Consider the following 20,098-nt stretch of genomic DNA (forward strand, 5'->3'; position numbering starts at 1 on the left):
GAACAGGGCAGAAGGGATGCAAGCAAGTTAGTTTATACTTTTGAATCATGTAAATATCTTACATAATCAAAAAGAGGGAAGACAGTTCTTACAGTTGCAAATAAGTATCAACAAATACATATTTTTATCAAATTGGAAACAAAACTACAAGAGAATAATTTTTCTAACTGATCTTAACATGTGATATCTGTGTATTCGTTGGATAAAATGAGCTACAAAGACAGCCTGGACTTCCTTCAGTATCCTTGTTAGTGAAAATAAATTATAATTTTAAACCACTTTATGTACACTGTAGGAAATGACCATCATAGTACCATTATTAAGAAACAAGATATCCGGATTTAACAGATATATTCATAATATTCCATCATAAAACAGCAGGATACACATTCCATATACATGGAACATTCTCCAGAATAGACCATTAAACAAGTCACAACAAATTCAAAAAGACCAAAGTCATTCCATGCATCTTTTCTGACCACATGCTATGAAACTAAAAGTCACAAGAAAAAATCTGGGAAAAACACAAATACATGGGAGTTAAACAACATACTACTAAACAATAAATGTGTCATCCAAGAAAGAAAATTAAAAAATAGTGGAGAAAAATGAAAATGAAAACACAACAGTCCAAAATCTGGGATGTTTTAAGAGGGAAGTTCACAGCAATAAAGGCCCACCCCAAGAAGCAAGAAAAACCCCAAACAACTGATCATACATCTAAAGAAAATAGAAAAAGAACAAACAAAACCCAAAACCAGTACAAAGAAGGAAATAATAAAGATTAGAGCTGAAATAAATTAAATAGAAACTAAAACAAAACAATAGAACGGAGCACGTGGCCGGCTCAGTCAGTCAAGTGTCTGTCTTCAGCTCAGGGAATGGACTCAGGGTCCCGGGACTGAGTCCCAAGTCAGGCTCCCTGCTTAGAAGGGAGCCTGCTTCTCCCTCTCCTCACTCCCCCCATGTTCTTTCTTACTATCTCTCTCTCAAATAAATAAACTCTTTAAAAAAAAAGAAAAAAGAAAGAAAAGAAAGAACAATCAATGAAACCAGGAGCTATTTCTTTGAAAAGACCAACGAAATCAATAAACGTTTAGCTGGACTCAAGAGAGACAGAGGAGACTCAAATAAACAAAATCAGAAAAGAAAGAGGAGAAATAGTAACTAATACCACAGAAATACAAAGCATTGTAAGAAAATAGAATGAAAGATTATATGCTAACAAATTGGACACCTTAGATGAAATGGATAAATTCCTTGAGACACATAACCTCCCAAAACTGAATCAGGAAGAAATACAAAATTTGAACAGACGGATTACCAGTGATGACGTTGAATCAATAATCAAAAAACTCCCAACAAACAATAGTACAAACTAGAAAGCTTCACAGGTAACTTCTACCAAACATTTAAAGAAGAGTTAATACCTATTCTTTTAAAACTATTCCAAAAAATAGAAGAAGGAAAACTGCCAAATTTATTCTATGAGGCCAGTGTTACCCTGATCCCAAAACCAAATAAAGACATTACAAAAAAGGGGAACTACAGGCCAGCATCTCTGATGAACATAGATGCAAAAATCCTCCCCGAAATATCAGCAAACTGAATACAAGAATACTTAAAAAAAAAAAAACTTTCACTATGATCAAGTGAGATTTATTCCTGGGTTGCAAGGGTGGTTCAATATCCACAAATCAATCATCAATCAACATGATAGATGCAGAAAAGGCATTTTACGGGATCCCTGGGTGGCGCAGCGGTTTAGCGCCTGCCTTTGGCCCAGGGCGTGATCCTGGAGACCCGGGATCGAATCCCATGTCGGGCTCCCGGTGCATGGAGCCTGCTTTTCCCTCTGCCTATGTCTCTGCCTCTGTGTGTGTGTGTGTGTGTGTGTGTGTGTGTGTGTGACTATCATAAATAAATTAAAATTAAAATAAAATAAAATAAAATCCTGTGCATTACTTAAAAAAAAAAAAAAGCATTTCACAGGGTACAACATCCATTCATGACTTTATTTTTTTTTTCCATTCATGACTTTAAAAAAAAAATCCATGAAGTAAGTTTAAAGGGAATATACCTCAACATAATAAAAGCCATCTATGAAAAACCCACAGCTAATATCATACTCAATGGTGAAAAACTGAAAGCTTTCCCCCTAAGATCACTCTCACCACTTTTATTCAACACAGTACCCAAAGTACTACCCACAGCTATCGGGCAAGAAAAAGGAATAAAAGGCACCCAGATTGGTAAGGAAGAAGTAAAATTTTCACTATCTGTAGATGACATGATCCTACATATAGAAAACCCTAAAGATTCTACCAAAAAACCTTCTAGAATTGATAAATGAATTCAATGAGGTTGCAGGATACAGAATAAATGTACAGAAATCTGTCACAGGGACTCCTGGGTGGCTCAGCAGTTGAGCATCTGCCTTAGGCTCAGGGCGTGATCCCAGAGCCCCAAGATCGAGTCCCACATGGGGCTCCCTGCATGGAGCCTGCTTTTCCCTCTGCCTATGTCTCTGACTCTCTCTCTCTCTCTCTCTCTCACTCTCTTGGTTTCTCATGAATTAAAAAAAAGAAAAGAAAAAGAAATCCATCACATTTCTACACACTAAAAATAAAGCAGCAGAGAGAAATTAAGAAAACAATCCCATTTACAGTTGCACCAAAAATAATAAAATACCTAGGAATAAAAACAAAGAAAATGAAAGACCTGTGCTCTGTAAACTATAAAGCACTCAAAGATGACACAAATGAAAAATTATTCCATGCTCATGGACTGGAAAAACAGATACTATAAAATGTCCATACTGGGTAGTATGAACAGTAAATCTGCAGATTTAATGCAATCCCAGCCAAAATACCAACAGAATTTTTCACAGACCTAGAACAAATAATCCTATAATTTGTATGGAACCATGAAAGACTCCAAATAGCCAAACCCTCTGAAAAAGAAAAACAAAAACAAAGCTGGAAGTATCATAATTCCGCACTTCAAGTTATACTACAAAGTAATCAAAACAGTATGGTACTGGCATAAAAACAGACTCAGAGATCAATAGAAAAGGATAGAGAGCCCAGAAATAAGCCCGCAATTATAAGGTCAATTAATCTTTGAAAAAGAGGCAAGAATATTCAATGGGAAAAAGACAATCTCTCCAACAAATGTTAGGAAAACTGGACAGCCACACACAGAAGAATGAACCTGGACCACTTTTTTACACCATACCAAAAAATAAAAATAAAATAAACTCCAAGTGATGAAAGACTTATATATGAGATCTGAAGCCATAAAAATCCTAGAAAAGAAAAGAAAAAAAAAATCCTAGAAAAGACTACAAGCAACAATTTCTCTAAACTCAGCCATAGCAACATTTTTCTAATGTCTCTTAAAGCAAGGGAAACAAAGGCAAAAATGAACTATTGGTACTTTATCAAAATAAAAAGCTTCTGCACAGTAAAAGAACAATCATGAAAACTAAAAGACAACCTACAGAATGGGAGAAGATATTTGCAAATTACATATCCAATAAACTGATACAACTCAATACCCACAAAACAGATAATCCAATTTAAAAATGGGCAAAAGGGACACATGAGTGGCTCAGTTGGTTAAGCATTTGCCTTTGGCTCAGGTCATGATCTTGGGGTCCTGAGATCGAGTCCCACATCAGGCTCCATGCTCAGGGAGGAGTCTGCTTCTCCCTCTGCTCCTCTCTCTCTCAAATAAAATATTTTTTTTAAATTGGCAGAAGACATGAATAGGCATTTTTTCCAAAGAAGACGTGTGAATGGCCAACAGACACTTGAAAAGATGCTCAACATTGCATCATCAGGGAATCAAAACTGCAATGAGATACCACCTCACACCTATAAGAGTGGCTAAAATCAACCCAGGAAACAACAGACGTGGGCGAAGATGTGGAGAAAAGGGAGCCCTCCTGCACTGTTGGTGAGAATGCAAACTGGTGCAGCCACTCAGGCAAACAGTATGGAGGTTCCTCAAAGACTGAAAAATAGAATTATCCTATGATGCAGTAATTACATTACAAGGTATTTACCCAAAGAATACAAAAACAGTAATTTGAAAGGATATGTGCAACCCTATGTTTATACCAGCATCATCTACAATAGCCAAAGTATGGAAACAGCCCAAGTGTCCACAGACTGATGAAGAGATAATGAAGATGTGGTGTGTACACATGTACAGACACACACACACACACACACACACACACACACACTGGAATATTACTCAGCTATTAGAATGAAAGCTAAGTAATATTCAGAATAATAAAGAAAGAAATCTTGCCATTTGCAAAAACATGGATGGACCTTGAGAGTGTTATGCTACGCAAAATAAGCCAGTTGGAGAAAGACAAATACCATACGATCGCACTCATATTGTGGAATTTAAGAAACAAAACAAAATACACAAAACAAAAAACAGAGAAACAATCCAGGAAACACAACCCTCACTGTAGAGAACTGTGGTCAGCAAGTAGAGGAGGGGGGAGTCTGCATTAGGTCCAGGGGTAAAGTGCACAGGGACCATGGGTAGCATGGAGGGATGTGAGGAAATGCTGAGGCACTACACTGCGTGCCCCAAACTAACACAACATCACATTTTAACTACACTGGAATTAAAATTTAAAACTTCATAAAATACAAACAAGATATCTAGCACATGACAAAACAGATGTAACAGTAAGTTTTTTATCCTTATACATTGTTGTTAAGAATGTAAAATGGAGCAAGCACTTTGTTCCTCGAAATGTCAAACACAGAATTACTGTCTTACCCAGCAATTCCATTTCTAGGTCTGCCCTAAAGAATTAAAAGCACATGTCCATACAAACACACTTACACAAATGTGCATCACAGCATTTCATTATTGAAAACAATCCAAATGTCTATCAATGGATGAATGGATAAACAAAATGTGGTGTGTGTATATATATATATATATATATATATATATATATATATATATATATATATAAAGGTTATTCACCCGTAAAAAGGAATTAGATACTGATAAATGCTACCACATAGATGAACTTTTGTAGTATTAGTATTAGTATTAGCTTTTTTTGAACATAAGTGCCTGACAGCAAGCTTCTCATTGTCAAGGCATTCATTTTGAAGACATTCATCTTGGACAAACATTACTGCCAGCTAAACAGGCGAAGAACCAGGCTGCCCTTCCCAAAAAGTCCCCCTTTTGGAAAGCCCTGGGTGACATACATAACTACTTGCTTGAGTGATCCTGGTTTTCCCTTTCTGTGCTCTAAATCCCACCATTATATTTTAAATTTACCAACGAAGAGTGAACTTGAAAAATAAAAGGCACTTTATCCTCAACCCCTGAGTGCCTGCGTGCACGCTTTCCCTCCCAATTTTGCTGTGTAGCATACCACGTATCCTCCAGGACCTGTGAGCTATAATCCTTGTTTTTCCAATGTTCCCAGATGGTTGTTACTGAGGTGCATCTTGCAATCGTAGGAAGAACTGCAATTGCCACTCCAGCCACAACTTTGACTCCAGCCAGGGAAAGGTCTGGAGACCCACCACGTGGGCCCAGGTGAGTGCCCCAGGCCTTCCTAGTCACTAACATCACTAAGGAAAGGCTAAAACCAACATAAAGCAACCCTTAGAGACATCATGCTAAAAGAAGCCAGATATAGAGCGTCCCGGGTGGCTCAGCGGTTTAGTGCCGCCTTCAGCCCAGGGTGTGATCCCGGAGACCCAGGATAGAGTCCCATGTAGGGCTCCCGGCACAGAGCCTGCTTCTCCCTCTGCCTGTGTCTCTGCCTCTCTTAAAAAAAAAAAAAAAAAAAAAAAAAAAGCCAGATATAAAAGGCCACATATGGTATAACCTTAGATGTCGAGAATTGGTAAATTCATAAAACACAAAGTAGATTAATGGTTGCCAGGGAAAAGAAGGAATAAGGATTGACTGTAGATGGGGACAGAGTTTCTTTTTGGACTGATGATAATGTCCTAGAATAAGAGAGTGGTGATATGTGTACAAGTCTAAATACAAAAAAAGACTGACGTGTACATTTTAAGAGTTAATTTTATGGTACATATACTATGCCACAATGAAATTTCTACAGAGTATTTAATGTCAATGATTTTTATTAAATTGGTGGCTATGCAGGAATCATCTCATCCAGGATTATATTCATGTTGCTTCAGATATTATGTGCCCCCTTGTAGCCAAGGCACTCTCATCCCAACTCACTGCCCTGCTTCCTGTCTACAGAACTGCCTTTCTTGGACAGTTCATACAAGTGGGATCATGGTATATATTGTGTCTGGTTTGTTTCACTTAGGATAATGCCTTTGAAGTTTATTCTGTTACAGCACAGGCCAATAGTTTGTCCCCGTTATTGCTGAGCATTATTCCATCTTGGCTATACATTCACCAGTTAATCAACATTTAGATTACACTTTTGGGCTACTAGGAATAATCCTGCCACATACATTCACATATAAGTCTTTATGTAAACAGGGATCCCTGGGTGGCGCAGCGGTTTGGCACCTGCCCTTTGGCCCAGGGCGCAATCCTGGAGACCCGGGATCGAATCCCACTTCAGGCTCCTGGTGCATGGAGCCTGCTTCTCCCTCTGCCTGTGTGTCTGCCTCTCTCTCTCTCTCTGTGACTATCATTAAAAAAAAAAAAAAAAAGTCTTTATGTAAACATCTTTTCCTTTATCTTGGATAAATTCCGAGAGGTCAAATGGTTGCATTGTATAGTAGATTTATATTTCACTTTTTATTTTATCTAAAGATTTTATTTATTCATGAGAGACCGCGAGAGAGAGAGAGGGAGAGAGAGGCAGAGACACAGGCAGAGGGAGAAGCAGGCTCCATGCAGGGAGCCTGATGTGGGACTCGATCCCAGGACTCCAGGACCACGCCCTGGGCTGAAGGCAGGCACCAAACCGCTGAGCCACCCAGGGATCCTATATTTCACTTTTTAAAGAAATTGCCAAAATCTTTCAAAGCAACTGCATCACTTTACATTCCTACCAGCAGTTTATAAAGGTTTCAATTTCTCTACTTTGCTTTTCTGCCTATAGCCATCCCAGTGGGTGTAGAGTGGTACTTCATTATGATGAAATTTATTATTTCCCTAGTGACTAAGGATGGTAAGCATCTTTTCATGTGCTATTTGCCATCTATAGATCTGCTTTGGTGAAGTGCATTCCAATCCTTTGCCCATTTTTATTTTTTTTTCTTTGCCCATTTTTCAACTGGAGTGTCTTCATACTGAGTTACAAGTGTTCAGAATATATTCTGAATACATTCCTGTATTAGATATATTTTTGCAAATATTTCAGAGTCTGTGACTTGTCTTTGCATTTTCTGAATAAAATCACTTTTAAGTGCAAAAGTTCTTATTTTGATGTAGTAGTCCAATTTATAACTTCAAAAGCAGAATCTATATACAAGCTTTCTCTTTTTTGGAGGCTGTGGTATTGGAGGTCCATCTAAGAACTCTGGCCTAACCCAAAGTCACAAATATTTTCCTATGTATTTTCTTCCAGAAGTGTTAGAGCTTTAGCTCTTATTTAAATCTATGTTTCATTTTGAGTTCATTTTTCTTGTACTGTGTCAGGTAAGAGTCAAAGTTCCTATTTTTGAAAAATTTTAATTTTGGTAAAATATACAGAACACAAAACTTATCTTAAGCACTCTTAAATGTACAGTTCAGTGGAATTGAGTCCATTCAGTGTTACATCATCATAACCACCTTCTATTTGCAGAAGGCTTTTTATCTATAAAACTGAAACTGTCCTCTGAACAGTAACCCCCATTCTACCCTCCCTCCAGTCCCTGACAACAATCACTCTACTTTCTATGAATTTGACAACTCTGAGAAACTCCTATTAGTGGAATCATGTAATATCCATCCTTTCATGACTAACTCATTGCACTAAAGATGACGTCCTCACGGTTCATCCATGCCACGGCATGTGTCAGAATCTTTTTAAGGTTGAATCGTATTTCATGCATATCTGTTATCAACACATACAGACACACACACACACACACACACACACACACATTCTGTTTATCCACTCATCTTTTGGTGAACACTTGGGTTACTTCCACTAAAAAGAGAGTAATTAGTAATTTTAGAAAAGTGAAAACTCTGTAATTTGAATTGAAAATACCAATATGAACCAAACTTTTTTCCTTTCCAAAGAGTCCTAGGTCTGCCTAGTGAAACAGCCTAGAAGCCATGACATTTCAGTACCAATTGTGGTCTCTGAGCATGTTAACCTACTAAATGGTACCAGGGTTCCAGAAGAAAGGGTTGGTTCCAGATTTGGGACAGGAAATACTCAGATGAACCTAGAATATCCTGTTGGGCCCAAAAGCAAGGGAGCCAGGAAGCCAGCTAAGACTGACAGAGTCATTTCAAAAGAGCTCAGGACCAAGCTACAGAGGCTCCCTCTAGCCAAAGCTGGGTCATTGTAACTCTCTAAAAGAATAAGGACTGCAATTGATTGAAACTAATTTAACAGATTAGGATTTATAAATTTCTGGGACCCCTAGTTGGTTCAGTTGGTTAAGCGTCTGCCCTGGGCTCAGGTCATGATCCCAGCCAGAGTCCTGGGATCAAGCCCCATATTGGGCGCTCTCCAGAGGGAGCCTGCTTCTCCCTCTGCCTCTACTGACCCCACCCCTGCTTGTGTTCTCTTGTGCTCTCTCTTCTTCTCACTCTCAAAATAATAAAAGTTGTAAAAAGATTTATGAATTTCTTTTTTAAGATTTTATTTATTTATGCATGAGATACAGAGAGAGGCAGAGACATAGGCAGAGGCAGAAGCAGGCTCCCTATGGGGAGCTCGATGCGGAACTCGATCCCAGGACCCTGGGATCATGAACTGAGCCAAAGGCAGACTTTCAACCACTGAGCCAGCCAGGCGCCCCATGAATTTCTTAATCATACTCAAATTAACAACAACAAAAAAATCAAACAAAAAACTCATTGCTGTCACCAATGGAGGTAATTATGGCATCAACACCTTAGTGAACCCTGGCACTTAATGGTAAAGAATTAAGTATGTACCCTGCCATTGCTATAATCCACTCAGGGCTCAATCTCAAGACCCTGAGATCATGACCTGACCAGAAATTAACATTCAGCTGCTTAACTGACTGAGCCACTCAGGCACCCTACTTCAAATAATTTCCAGGTACAGTGACCAGTGCACAAGATAACAAAACTTTCAGAAAACAAGATGATATAACAACTAATGAAAATCAACAAATAGAAAGAAACCCTCAAAGACAACATACACTGGGATATATGGCCACTGATTATAAAGCAAACATCTTATTACATTCAAGAAGACAAAAGCAAACTTCATAATTTGGCCAGAATTAGACAAATGACCTAGTAAGTATATTTGAAAAAGGGAAAGAATTAATAGAAATGGATGGGTCGCCTGGGTGGCTTGGTCAGTTAAGTGTCCCTTAATTTCAGCTCAGGTCATGATCTCAGGATCCTGAGATAGAGCCATGCATAGGGCTCCACGGTCAACATGGAGTCTCCTGGAGATTCTTTCCCTCTCTCCCTCTGTCCCTCCCTTGCTGTGTGCACACATGCTTGCTCTCTCTCTAGTAAATAAATAAATAAATCTTTCTTTAAAAAAAAGGTAGAAAACCTATTAATCATAATATTTTTAATAGATTAGAATTAGTTCATTAAAAGACAAATTATAAGAAGTTATCCAGAAAACAGCCATTAATTTTTTTTAATGTAAAGCAATAAACAATGTGTATAACTCCCCAACCTCTGTACAGAGAAAAGAATAAAAAGGCATGAAAGAAGAAAAAACAAAAACATACATAATCCCAGATCAAGTATAGCAAATAGAAAGCATATAGTAAGATGGGAGATTTAAACCCAGACATATCGGTAATTACATCAATCATAAACAAGGTGTTCCATTTAAAATAAAAGGATTGGGACGCCTGGGAGGCTCAGCGGTTGGGCATCTGCCTTCAGCTCGGGGCGTGATCCTGGGGTCTGGGACAGGGTTTCGCGTCGGGCTTCCTGCAGGGAGCCCGCTTCTCCCTCTGCCTGTGTCTCTGCCTCTCTCTCTGTGTCTCTCATAAATGAATAAATAAAATCTTAAAAAATAAATAAGTAAATAAATAAATAGAAGGATTGACAAACTGATGAAAAACAAAAAACCAAACTGATGCTGTTTAAAAAAGATGCATCTAAAATATAAAGATATAAAAAGATACAAAAGATAAAACAAGCAAAAGGAAGCTCCAGTAGCTTTATGAGCATAAAATAAACTTTAAGGGAAAAAAGAATCCCTGGAAATAAAGAGCAACTCCACAATCATTAAAGAGTCTACTCATCAGGAAAATATAATTTTAAGTTTGTTGGAGAGGATGAGCAGCCTGCTCAAAGTCAGCTACAGAGGGGTGGCTGAAATGCAAACTGGCCACCAAATGGCATCCCCTCTAATCTCTAAACTCTTAACAGCCAAGGGCTGAGAAAGTAGGGTCTTGCTCTAGCTAGGCTCCAGGACCATCCCTGAACATCCCCCCACTGCTGGAAGCACCTGCGTACACAGGCAGCCTGTCTGCTGAAGCCTCAATATCTCTTTCCTCCACAGCTAATCCTACAGATCCTTTGAGATGCACACTGTTCAATCTCATCCCCTGGGCTTCCTTCTGCCTCAGCTCTAACCCCGTGGCTGCCTGCCACCCTAGTCCCTTCTCTGAACCTCCTGGAAGATGTGAGAGGCTGGGGCCAGGGCTCTCTGACCTGTGTATCCTCAGTGCCAAATCAGTACCTGGAATACATAAACAAGCGTTTAGTAAAGGTTGTTAGTTTTGAACAAGTAATAAATGAATAAACATTGCCACATTCTAACTTTGAATTCCCCAAGAGGGTCAGTCTGGGGAAAGCTACGGATAAACAGTAGGGTATGCAAAGGAGGACCAGCCACACTTTCTCAGAAATGCGTCCTTCTAAAACTCCCTTCCCTCCCCACATTCCAGCTCACATCCGTTCTGCATTCCCAATTCATTCACTGCTCTACAAACTATGATACTAGCATGGGCTGATGGTGACAGTGTTTGAAGGGGTCCATGGGAGCAAAAGTCCTGCCCACGTACTGGAGCACAACAGAGACAAATTTTGCTAATACAATCAACTCCTACTGGGGGGGAAGAGACAGAGTCATTCCAAGCCCCTAGAAATGTAAGTGAATTTGTAATGATATATTTAAGACAGGGTGGGAGAGGAGTGTCAATGGCAGAAAGTAGCCAAACAACAAAAGCGAGTGGAAAAAACAAAACCTGCCAAGTGTTCAGCATCCTCAGAGGGTCTAGGGCTTTCAAGTCCTCTATGAAACGTCCCTTCCAATGATCACCAACTGTTGCTCAGAATTCATACTCATCAGTCTTCTAGTATCATCTTGATACCTAAAAGGAGAAACCCAGGGACCGGGCCCCTCTGGTGCACATTCTGCCCCATCCCTGAGTGGGACTGTCTACATTTACACAGAAGCCCAGGCTCTCTATCATACCCCACACTCTACCCAGAGTAGATGTACTTAACCGGTCCTGCTTTTGTCATTTCCTGGGTCCAAAGAGCTGAAAAGTAACCATTTCTAGGTAAACAGGAATGACCATTGGGGCCCAGGATGCTGAAATCTGTGTCCTGAGATTCCCAACCTATATCCTAAGGCAGTAGAATACACTAGCCAGGGAAATGGGTACAGAGCTACACCACCTGGTTCCAGTCCTGACTCTACACTGACCAGTGCTGTAACCTGCCTCCTAACTACAGGCATTAAGTAATATGTATAGAAGACTTAGCACAAAATCTCACAGTAGTCAATACTGATTATAATCGTTTGTTTGGAATGGTAACAAATACAAGACTGCTTAAAGGAAATAAGTCACCCTGAAAAATGTCAAATGGCTAAACGAAAAGAATAAGCTGGTTCTCAGAAGAAGATTCTACTTCCAAACAGCCCCCAGTTTTAGCTAGTTCCTCCATTTCTATTGCCCTAGATAAAAACCTCCACCATCTCCGATCTGCACAACTGCAGTAAGCTAACTGGCCAGCCCTCTTCTGCCACTCCATCTATTCTTGTCCATCTACAACCCATTGTTTACCTAGCCAGAAGGATCTCTGGAAAACCTACGTACACTGTGCTGCCTCCTCTTTTAACAAACAGCTTCTCAGCTTCATCTGGCCTCCAGCCACCTCTGTGTTTGTTCCCCACCCTGCCCCCTCTGTCTGCCCCCGCCCCCCCACCACGTCCACAACCCTAGCCACACAAGCCTTCCTTCCATTATTACAAAAGCATCAACCTTCTCATGATCTTGGCAATGGCTGTTCCCACCCTGCTCCTCCCAGGGCCAGCATGCTCTTGTAACTTAGGCCTTGACTTAGTGGGGCCTTCTCCAATCACCCAATCTTTGACATTACCAGTTTTAATTCTAAGTGTAACTCAACTCTGATATTTTCTTTTTTGCCTGAGTGGTTTCTTCATCATTCTCTGTCATCTGCCCCCCTCCAGTAGAATGAGAACTCACCAAGAACACAGATTCTGTCAGTCTTGTTCAGCAGTACATGTCCAGGACCCAGAAGGGGGCCTGGTACATTGTGGGTGTGCTGTTCTCATTACTGCACTCCTCCTAATGCACATACACATTCACTCTGTCCTGGAAATACTACTGGCAACACCCACCACTACCATCACCACTGAATCCAAACTAAACTTTTTTTTTTAATGTTTTTTAATTTTTATTTATTTATGACAGTCACAGAGAGAGAGAGAGAGAGAGGCAGAGACATAGGCAGAGGGAGAAGCAGGCTCCATGCACCAGGAGCCCGACGTGGGATTCGATCCCGGGTCTCCAGGACCGCGCCCTGGGCCAAAGGCAGGCGCCAAACCGCTGCGCCACCCAGGGATCCCCAAACTGAACTTTTATGACTAATGTTACCTGATGTCTGTGGGACATTGGACATGGCAATCCGTTTTGAAGTTTCTTTTCCCTTAACTCTGAAGTACAAGTTCTCTCCTTTCCTCTCATCTCTATGGGTTCTGGGTCAGTCTCCAGCTTCTCCTCTTCTTCTTCTTTTTAAAGATTGTATTTATTTATTCATGAGAAACACAAAGAAAGAGGCAGAGACACAGACAGAGGGAGAAGCAGGTTCCCTACAGAGAGCCTGATGTGGGACTCAATCCCAGGACTCCGGGATCACGCCCTGAGCCAAAGACAGACGCCCAACCACTGAGCTACCCGGGTGCCCCTCCAGTCCCTATTCTGCTGCCTTCTGTCAATTCCCTGAGCACCATCCTCAATGCTCTTCTCATGCTACACTCTTCTCCTTGAGCTAATCTGGCCATACCTCACCAGTACCCCTGTCCAGATCTTTTTCCTTAGACACTTGCGTAATCATTTGCCCACCAAAAAGAAGTAGGTACAGTCCACACGCAACAGAAATCTCCACCCACACTCCACTCCCAGGCCCACAGAGCAGAATCCCAGAGGTCATCCCTGGCTCAGCCTCCTTCACAAGCCACAAGCACACAACCAGTTACCAAATCCAGTTGCTTCTGCCCCGTATCCTTTTTTTTTTTTCCTAGTTCTTCTTGACTGCATTTATTTTTTTTAATAAAATAACTTTTTATTGGTGTTCAATTTACCAACATACAGAATAACACCCAGTGCTCATCCCGTCAAGTGTCCCCCTCAGTGCCCCTATCCTTTTTTAAACTAATGTTTTCTACATACTGAATTGACGCTCGGCGTCCTGGAAGGGGGGTTCCGCACGAACCCCGCTCCGGAGAAGGGCCGGAGCTCAGGGAGGGCTCTCCCGAAAGGACAGGAGCCCCTACTCACCCAGATGGCTGAGGTCCGCACCCTGGTGGCCATCCCCGCGCTCAGTGCTGGGCGCCAGCCGGCCCCGGCTGCCGGAGGAGAAAGACAGTGAAGGCGGAATCTCCGCGCCGCCCCCGCCGCCCCCACACCCGGAAGGTCTCAGAGGCCTACACCTCCGGGTCCCTCCGCTCCCGCCCTCCCGCCGTCTCTCATGGAGCCTCTGTCTCTCCGCCCCCTACGCCCTCCCGGCTCCCAACACCGGACGCTGAGGCCACACCGGTCTTCACCGTCTCGCTGCCCTGAAGCGGAAGAGATTGGGTGAGTCGGACTCCACGAACCCCTCAGCCGGCAGCCAGGGGACTCGGAGAGACTGGCTGCCGCCACCTCCCGGATATGCAGTCACATCGGCTACGAATCTCCCTTTCGATTTTGCGACGTCTGCTCCTGATGCTTCGGCTCAAGAGGCAGGCGTAGCCGGCCCACTTCAGTTCGGGTCACCGCGATGGGAAAGTGACAAACACCTCCAAGCACGGTTTTCTAGGCCGGGCCCAGCCAATGGCGGCCGCCAGGGACGCACAGGAAGCGCGTCAGTGCGGTGCGCCCCAGAGGGGAGCAAACTACGACTCCCAGAACGCCCCGCAGCACGCCTCCGACGGCGCGGGGCGTACTCCCGGGAGGAGCTCAGTCCCCCCGGGCCTACCCTGGGCGCCCGCCTAGGGGCTTGAAATACCGCGGACCACGACAGTGGTGGAGGCGACGACGCAGAGGGGAGTGCGGTCAGTTGCGGTGAAAGCGTGCCGACTGCTCTCCTTTTCTGAAATGGTTAAAGCCCAAGTTCACATGGTAACAGCTCAGAAGTTCATGAGGACGTGTTAACATAAGTGACACCTTAACGAGTATTAAAAAATAACGAGTGAGGGACGCCTTGAACGTCTGCCTTCCGCTCAGGTACTGATCCGGAGTCCTGGAGTTCCTCGCGGGGAGCCTTTCTTCCTCTGCCAGTGTCTCTGGCTGTCTCCGTGCCTCTCATAATAAAGCCTTTCAAAATAATAAATGACGAGTGAACACTGGCCTTGTTTTACATTTTTCTCGGGTGAAAATCTTTTAATTTCTGGCTTAATAGAAAACAGCTGGAGGAGCACCTGGGTGGCTCAGTGGTTGAGGGTCTGCCTTTGGTCGTGATCCGGTCTGGGATTGAGTCCCAGCGGGGAGCCTGCTTCTCCCTCTGCCTGTGTCTCCGCCTCTCTACGTCTCTCATGGATAAATCTTAAAAAAAAAGAAGAAAAAGAAAAACAGCTAGATTCTTGTTTGCTCCTGTGTTCAGTCTGTTGCATGTGCTGTTTCTGTCGAAGTGTTTAGAGGAGATCCAGTCTCACACAAGTATGTAGTTGGGAAAGAACGGGATATTTTCATATGCTTATAGGACAATCATGGATGTCTGTGATCAGCACAAGCTACTTGGGATTCTATAATATGGTCTGAAATGAACGTCTGCTCTATCAGGATCTGTCTTCAGCTTTGAGTGGACAGTTGTGTTGTACTGGAAGCTGGCAGACACAAGTTTCACAGAAATTCACAGTGGCAGGTACAAGTTTTCCAAAATTCTCCTACTCCTTTAAAAACTCTAATTTTGGGAGCGCCTGGGTGGCTCAGTCCTGTGGGCTTCTGATCTCAACTCAGGTTTTTTTTTAAATTTTTTTTATTTATGATAGTCAGAGAGAGAGAGAGAGAGGCAGAGGGAGAAGCAGGCTCCATGCACCGGGAGCCCGACATGGGATTCGATCCCGGGTCTCCAGGATCGCGCCCTGGGCCAAAGGCAGGCGCCAAACCGCTGCGCCACCCAGGGATCCCTCAACTCAGGTTTTCATCTCAGGATGGTGAGTTCAGGCCCTTGACTTGGGCTCCACACTAGGAATGGAGCCTAGAAAACTAATTTAATGTTGGCAATAAATAAATACCGTCATTTGTTGTCCTTGAAGTGACATCTCACTTGATTTTTGAGAAAATACCTGCCATGCCCATTAGAGTGCCTTGTCTTCAGTCCATTTTTTAGCAAACTTAAGCTCCCAAATAAAATAATCACAGAAGTGCTTTTCCTAGAGATAACTATGGAACTTCAGTAAGCAGCACAGAACACTGTTGCACAGAACTATTACAAAGTATGGACTCAAGTTGATTTTTTAAAAGATTTATTTATTCATGAGAGATACAGAGAGAGAGGCAGACTCCTCACAGGGAGCCCGACATGGGACTCGATTCCAGGACCCCGGGATCACACCCTGAGCCGAAGGCAGATGCTCAACTGCTGAGCCAGGCGTCCCTCAAGTTGATTTAATAAAATACTTTCTGCTGCTCTACTAAGGACATCATAAGGTGAAATAAATCCTTAATACTAAATGTGGAAAGGAAGGCTCTACAAGTTTTACACTGAAATGTAGAGTTGGCATCCTTTGCCCACTGATTTGTTAAATAATTCCTGTTATATACTAGTTTCTTATGTTCTATTAATTCTCTGTGCTCCTGTAACAAGTTACCACAAACTTGGTGGCTTAAAACAATACAAATTTATCTTACAGTTCTGTAGGTCAAAAGTTCCACATGTCTTACTGGGCTAAATCTTACATGTTGGCAGGGATCCATTTATTTCCAAGGAACCCTTTCCAGGGAAAAGATCCTTTCCCTTGCCTTTTCCAGATTTTAGATGCCATGTGCATTTCTTGAATCATGGTCCATTTCCTCCACATTCAAAACCAGCACAGAGTTGAGTCCTGGTCACATCACTCTGGCCTCCTCCTCTGTCTCCCTCTTCCACTTTTAAGGATGTATGGATTCCATTGGGCACATCTGGATAATGGAGGATTAGCAAATGTCATTCTCCTTTGCCATATCACATATTCAGAAATTCTAGGATCAGGATGTGGGCATTTTTTAGGAGCCATTATTTTGCCTACCATGAATATGAGTCTGTCTCTAGTCTTTATATTTTGTTCCACTGACATCTGCCTACAGTGAGTGTCTGTGAACTTTTTCTGTAAAGTCCAGTGTGCTAGGGCTGCCATGATAAAGTACCACAGACTGGGTAGCTTACACAACCAAAGTTTATTTTCTCACCGTTCTGGAGGCTAGAGTCAGAGATCAAGTGGTTGACACAGTTGGTTCTTCTAATGCCTCTCTCCTTGGCTTGTAGATGGTCATCTCCATGTCCCCACGTGGTTCCCTCTCTGTGTCTCTGTGTCCTAATCTCCTTCTATAAGGATACATCAAGTTGGATTAGGACCCACCCTAATATTATTTTAACTTAAAATGTTTACATTTTAAAGACCCCAAACAGCCAACATTCTGAGTTACTGGGGATTAGGAATTCAACATAGGAATTTGGTGGGGGAGACAATTCATCCTGTAAGTTAGTAAATGTTTTCGGTTTTGTTCACCACAATTACTGAGTCTTGCCATTGTAGCACAAAAGCAGCCAGATAATACATGGATGAACATGGCTGTGTTCCAGTAAAACTTTAATTATAAAAGTAGACAGAAGGCCAGATTTGGCCTATTTCCATTGTTTGCTGACTCCTGGTCAACACTATGCCAGTGCACCAGTCTTATTGTATCATTATAGTAAACCTTGCTAAGTAGTACGTCAAAGCCTTTTGTAATTGTTGTTCTTTAAAATCATGTTATTTTTATTCCTATGGTCTTGCATGTACATTTTAGGCTTCGATTACCAAGTTCCACATAAAATCCCTTATAACAATATATTAGGGTGTTATTTCCATGTGGCACACACAGTTGCTTCACTATCTAATAACTATCCTTTCCCCTTCCTCTTTGCTAGAACTATGTATCTTTATGTGTTGGTTGGCCATAAGTTTATGGCATTTCCCTTTCTAGACTCAGTGAATGAATGTTGATTTCTTCATTCAACAAATATTTATTGAGTATCTACTATGATCTAGCCACTGTATTAGGCACAAAGAATCCATCAGTAATTAAAACTAAGATCCAAAAAAAAAAAAAAAAAAAAAAAAAAAAAAAAAACTAAGATCCCTGGATGGACACCTGGGTGGCAGGGTAGGTTGAGCAGCTGATTCTTGATTTCTGCTCAGGTCATGATCTCAGGGTAGTAAATATCATGCCCTGCATCAGGCTCCGTGCTCAGCCTGGAGTCTGCTAAGATTCTCCCTCTCCCTCAGCCCCTCCACTACTACTCTCTCTAAAATAAATAAATCTTTTAAAATATATATTTTATTTATTTGACAGGGAGATAGAGAGCATAAGCAGGAGGAGCAGGTAGAGGGAGAGCAAAAAGCAGGCTTCCCACCAAGCAGGGAGCCTGATGTGGGGCTCAATCCCAGGACCTAAGATAAGACCTGAGCTGAAGCCAGACACTCAACCCATTAAACCACCCAGGTGCCCCTAAATAAATAAATCCTAAAACACACAAAACAAAAACAAAAAAACAAAAAAACCCACCTAGGATCCTTGGGGGCATCTGGGTGGCTCAAGCGGCTAAGACTCCAACTCTTGATTTCAGCTCAGGTCATGATCTCAGGATGGTGATATCTAGCCCTGTGTTGGGCTACACAGGGAGTTTGCTTGATTCTCTCTCTTTGAAATAAATATTCCCCAAAAAACACTAGGATACTTTGTGAAGCATTTTATTTGGCAAGGGAAGACAAAAGATTGGTTGGCTGATAGATGGGTAATGAATAGGGACGCCTGGGTGGCTTAGCGATTAAGCGCCTGCCTTCTGCTAGGGCGTGATCCTGGAGTCCCGGGATCAAGTCCCACATCGGGATCCCTGCATGTAGCCTGCTTCTTCCTCTGCCTATGTCTCTGCTTCTCTTCTATGTCTCATGAATAAATAAAATCTTAAAAAAAAAAGATGGGTAATGAATAATATTGAAAATATGGGAATAAAGAGGATTAGCAATGTCAATGAGGTGGCTGCAATTTTAAATAAAGCAATGTCTTAGTCTCTTAGGTCACCTGTAACAAAGTACCACAGAGTGTGGGCTTCAACAACAGTAATTTCTCTAACAGTTCTGAGGCTAGAGGTCCAAAATCAAGTTGGTTGGTAGGAATGGTTCCTTCTGAGGGCTGTGAGGGAAGGATCTCTTACAGGCCTCTGTCCTGACTTGTAGACCCCACCATCTACCCCTGTCTTCCCACATTATCTTCCCTCTATGGGCATCTCAGTATCCATATGTCATCTCTACCCTCCATTTTTTAATATAATACCACTGGATGGTAGCTTGCACTAATGACTTAACATGATTACCTCTATGAAGATCCTTTCTCCAAGTAAAACCACATTCTGGCAATGGGGGATGGCTTCAACACAAAAATTTTGGGAGCACAAAATTCTATCCATAACAGGTAGGGAAGAACTGTTTGTAAGGTAATACACCCTAAATCTATTTTTCCACAGGACTGTGTGATAAGAGAACTTTGTCATTAAAACATCTAAAGCTGAATTTCTAATGTGTAGTGCAAAAGCAGTTGGCTTTTCCAACTCCCTGAAGCCACAAATCTATGGACCCTCTAAACCCTTGCTCATATACCTCCAAAAGTGATCTCATTGCTGGGATATCTTGCCAACCTCAACCAACACATATTTATACATATCCTTTCTTTCAACCAATTCCTGTATAGTTGCTGAGATGCTGGGCACATAGTCAGCTTGCAATTTATTTAAGGCAAAGTTAACAAAATAAAAAACTTCCACCTTCTTGCCAAGTAACAGGAAAGGCAATTTCACAGATTAATCAGCATGTGCTTAATTCATGGATGAGTATTAAGAAAATAGTTTCTGGGGCACCTGAGTGGCTTAGTCAGTTAAGTGAGTTTCAGCTCAGGTCATGGTCTTGGGAGTCGTAGGATCGAGCCCTGTGTCAGGCTCCAAGATCAGTAGGGAGTCTGCTTGAGATTCTCTCTCTTTCCCTCTCCCTCCCCTCTGCTACTGACCCCACACACTCTCTCTCAATGAATAAAAGCTTAAAAAAGAAGAAATAAAGTACTTTTTGAATCCCTATGAGCTTCTAACAGTGGTGACTGAGGATAGTGGAGTCTTTCTTAAAATTCCCGTGATTCCCTTTATTAGGATAGCACCAGAGTCCTTAGCCACATATGGAGGTAGCAAGAAGTAGTGGAAACACTGAATGTGCAGGAGCCCAAGTGATCTGGGTTTGAACCTTGGCTCCTCC

General features: G+C 42.0%; 1 protein-coding gene across 13 annotated transcripts in view; it reads right to left on the reverse strand.

The window, feature by feature from the left end:
* ZNF268 (zinc finger protein 268) overlaps positions 1 to 14,489 on the reverse strand; it is a 51,701-nt gene extending 37,212 nt beyond the window's left edge. For 2 of the 13 annotated variants that reach the window (XR_012019024.1, XM_072801954.1), the window contains exon 1: positions 14,173 to 14,487. Coding sequence is in view for 1 of the 13 variants with exons in the window: in XM_072801952.1 (XP_072658053.1) it covers positions 13,014 to 13,038 (25 nt within the window). In the remaining 12 variants the exon portion in view is untranslated. Of the gene's footprint in view, positions 1 to 13,013; positions 13,985 to 14,172 lie in introns of those variants that run through there. The other 11 variants (XR_012019020.1, XR_012019017.1, XR_012019019.1 and 8 more) reach the window with 11 other exon arrangements.
* Positions 14,490 to 20,098: the final 5,609 nt, after the last annotated feature.

Source organism: Canis lupus, chromosome 27 (genome assembly GCF_048164855.1).
Source record: "Canis lupus baileyi chromosome 27, mCanLup2.hap1, whole genome shotgun sequence".
Taxonomy (NCBI): Eukaryota; Metazoa; Chordata; class Mammalia; order Carnivora; family Canidae; genus Canis; species Canis lupus.